Source organism: Cotesia glomerata, linkage group LG10 (assembly GCF_020080835.1).
Source record: "Cotesia glomerata isolate CgM1 linkage group LG10, MPM_Cglom_v2.3, whole genome shotgun sequence".
NCBI lineage: Eukaryota > Metazoa > Arthropoda > Insecta > Hymenoptera > Braconidae > Cotesia > Cotesia glomerata.
In genome coordinates this window covers 5,155,992-5,159,605 of record NC_058167.1, presented here as the reverse complement: position 1 = coordinate 5,159,605, position 3,614 = coordinate 5,155,992, and the positions used below count along the sequence as shown (strand labels likewise).

At 38.2% G+C, this 3,614-nt stretch overlaps 1 protein-coding gene across 1 annotated transcript; it reads left to right on the top strand.

The window, feature by feature from the left end:
* Positions 1 to 386: 386 nt before the first annotated feature.
* LOC123273369 lies at positions 387 to 3,389 on the top strand. Its single transcript, XM_044740771.1, has one exon. The coding sequence runs from the start codon at positions 387 to 389 to the stop codon at positions 3,387 to 3,389; it is 3,003 nt and encodes a 1,000-aa protein (XP_044596706.1).
* Positions 3,390 to 3,614: the final 225 nt, after the last annotated feature.

Sequence of the window (3,614 nt, the reverse complement as noted above, 5' to 3'; positions counted from 1 at the left end):
GACAAATTGATCGCTCACATAAAGATTGTGATTTAATTATACAGAAAACATAGCTTGGTTGGGTTGTAGCGGGGGGAGTCAATGATGATAACAATACACAACCTGTATTATGTCAACTCTTAGATTTGTCAAATCAGTTAACTCGTTTTTGGATAATAGAAGACGTTAGTCCTAAGGGATCTAGAACTTTAGATGATTTCCTTTGTGAAACACACTACCAACTTAACACTACCCGAGATGCAAGTGGGAGATATATTGTCAAATTACCCTTTAAAGTCGAGAATGTGGAATTTGGTAACTCTAAACAACAAGCTTATAAACGATTTCTCTCTTTACAGAGGAGATTAAACTTAGATCCGCAACTTAAGATTGAGTACAATAAAGTAATGCAGGAGTACATCGACCTTGGTCATATGGTACTCATATCACATGATCAAGAGCCGGGCTACTATTTACCACATCATCCCGTCATAAAAACATCTAGCACTACCACCAAGGTACGCGTTGTATTCGACGCATCAGCAAAATCTGATAAAGGTATCTCATTGAATGAGGTTCTGCTGACGGGGCCTACTGTACAAGATAACTTATTTACTATTTTATTACGTTTTCGTATCTATGTTTACGCCATGACTTCTGATATCGCTCAAATGTATAGACAAATCCGAGTCCATCCAGATCATCATAAATTTCAAAGAATTTTTCATTATCATAACGACGAAACTAGCACGTTTGAATTACAGAGAGTCACTTTTGGAGTATCTGCAGCTCCGTTTCTAGCCACACGTACAGTAAACCAATTAGCTGACGATGAACGTCATAACTTCCCAAATGCTTCGATTATACTAAAACGCGATTTATATGTTGATAATTTATTAACTGGGACTAATTCTTTACCTGAAATTTTGCAATTACGCGACGAAATAATTCAATTAGTAAGAAAGGGGGGTTTTGAACTCCGTCAGTGGGCCTCCAATCATAAACATGCACTAGACAACTTTGACCAAAGAACGCTTGACTTGGATTGTGCTATTAATGATGACCCTATTTCTAAAACTCTTGGTATTGTCTGGAACTCTTCAACTGATGAATTTATTTATACTGTCAATTCACTTAATTCTTTGAAAAAGATGACTAAAAGAACAATCTTATCTGATATCGCAAAAATTTTCGATCCACTCGGGATCTTAGGTCCAGTAGTACTTGCTGCTAAAGCGATGGTACAAGCATGTTGGAAGGTAAAGGTTCACTGGGATGAAACAGTACCACAAGAATTACACACTCGTTGGTGTAAATTTGCTGAACAACTACCTTTAATTAGAGAATTTGCTGTTGAACGTAACATTGTTATTCCCAATGCTAGTAATATCGAGATACACGGGTTTTGTGATGCTAGTAAAATAGGCTACGGAGCCTGCTTATATGTACGTTCAATGAATCAACAAGGTCAAGTAATTGTCAGATTAGCCTGCTCAAAATCTAGAGTCGCGCCAATTAAAGATGTAACCATACCTAAATTAGAACTATGTGGAGCACAATTACTTTCAAGATTATATAAAGAAGCACTTCCTGCACTTAATTTCACTTGTACTAAAGTAACATTTTGGTCAGATTCAACCATCGTCTTACAATGGCTTAAACGCTCGCCCCACACTCTTAAGGTTTTTGAATCAAATCGAGTCTCTGAAATACAATCTCTCGGGAATAACGTAGAATGGCGACATATTAGAACTAATGATAACCCTGCTGACTCTTTATCTCGAGGTCAATTACCCTCCGATTTTCTTAAAAATAAATTATGGTTTGAAGGTCCTACGTGGCTGACACAGGATCCCAACACCTGGCCTATTTTTATTCAGTCTGTTCCTTCAGAACTACCAGGTTTACGTAAAAACACCTGCTTATTGGCATCCACCAGTGACCTATTCCAACGCTTTTCATCGTATTCAACACTCATAAATTCATTTACATTCATTTTACGTATGCTCAAATCAAGTTCGTTTAAACATAAACCACTGAGTGTTGAAGAAAAATTAAAAACAGAAATTCGAATACTTACATTAATTCAACAAGAACAATACCATTGTGAAATAGAACAACTTAAAGAAACGGGAGACACAAAAAATCTAAGATTACGTTGTCTAAATCCCTTTATTGATCAAGATGGTTTATTACGAGTAGGTGGTCGTTTAAAACACGCCCCTATTTCATTTTCTACAAAACATCCCATTTTACTGCGTTCACGTCATTATGTTACAGACTTAATTATTAGAGAAACACATAAAAATGCATACCACTCTGGTATCCAAGCAACATTATCAAATTTACGTCATAAATTCTGGTTACTGGATGGAAAGGGCCAGATAAGGCGAGTTGTCAAAAGATGCGTGGAATGCATTAGACATCGTCCTGTAATTCTTCAAGGGAAGATGGCTAATCTACCCAGTGCCAGAGTCACAGAATCAGCCGCATTTTCCCATGTGGGAGTAGACTATTTTGGACCTTTATTCATAAAAGAACGAAAATTTAGAAATCGAAATAAGATTAAAGTCTATGGGTGCGTTTTTATTTGCATGGCCACGAAGGCAGTCCATCTTGAGATTGTTAGCGACCTGACCACTGATGGCTTCCTGGCAGCTTTCGGACGGTTCATTGGTCGCCGGGGGGTCCCGTCTCATGTTTATTCTGATAATGGTACCAACTTTGTAGGCGCTAATAACCAATTACAAGAACTTTATGCACTTTTTACATCTAAAACTCATCAAAATTTAGTCAATGATTATGCAGTTAGAAAAAATATTGTTTGGAAATTTAATCCACCACTATCACCGCATTTTGGGGGCATTTGGGAAGCGGCAGTAAAGTCTTTTAAACATCATTTTAAGAGGGTGGTGAAAGATCAACTTCTGACCTTTGAAGAGTTGAATTCTTTAGCTGTACAAATTGAAGCCATACTTAACTCTAGACCCTTATGCACGTTATCTAGTGATCCTAACGATCCTATCGCATTAACACCTGCTCATATTTTAATAGGGCGTCCTCTCACAATGCTGCCTGAATATGATTTTTCTGATGTTGCAGACAATCGTCTTAGCGTATGGCAATTCATCACTAAGGCACGACAAGACTTCTGGAAGCGCTGGTATTTGGAATACCTCCACGAGCTTCAAACTCGTCAAAAATGGCATTCTACTCAAGGAGAAATTAAACCTGACCAGATCGTACTGCTGATGGACAAAAATCAACCCTGTATGCGATGGGAATTGGGCGTAGTAGTCGAAATCCACCCTGGAGACGATGGAGTTACTCGGGTGGCATCTGTCCGAACAACACGAGGACTGTTCAAACGGAACATCACTCTATTATGTCCATTACCAATTAATGCCTAATCTTAACATTATGTAACAACTACTGTATTACACTACACACAACAGGTTGACGGTTGACCTCAACAACCTAACAGCGGCTGAGATCATCTCTCACCCCTATTGTGCGCCTAGTACAATTATTTATACTTACACACACACACAGTTTCACATCATACGCATCTGTATCTATCTTCGAGGAGTTTTTCTCTAGTCATTGCTAGAGTTTTCTCCCATTGGGGAACAAAT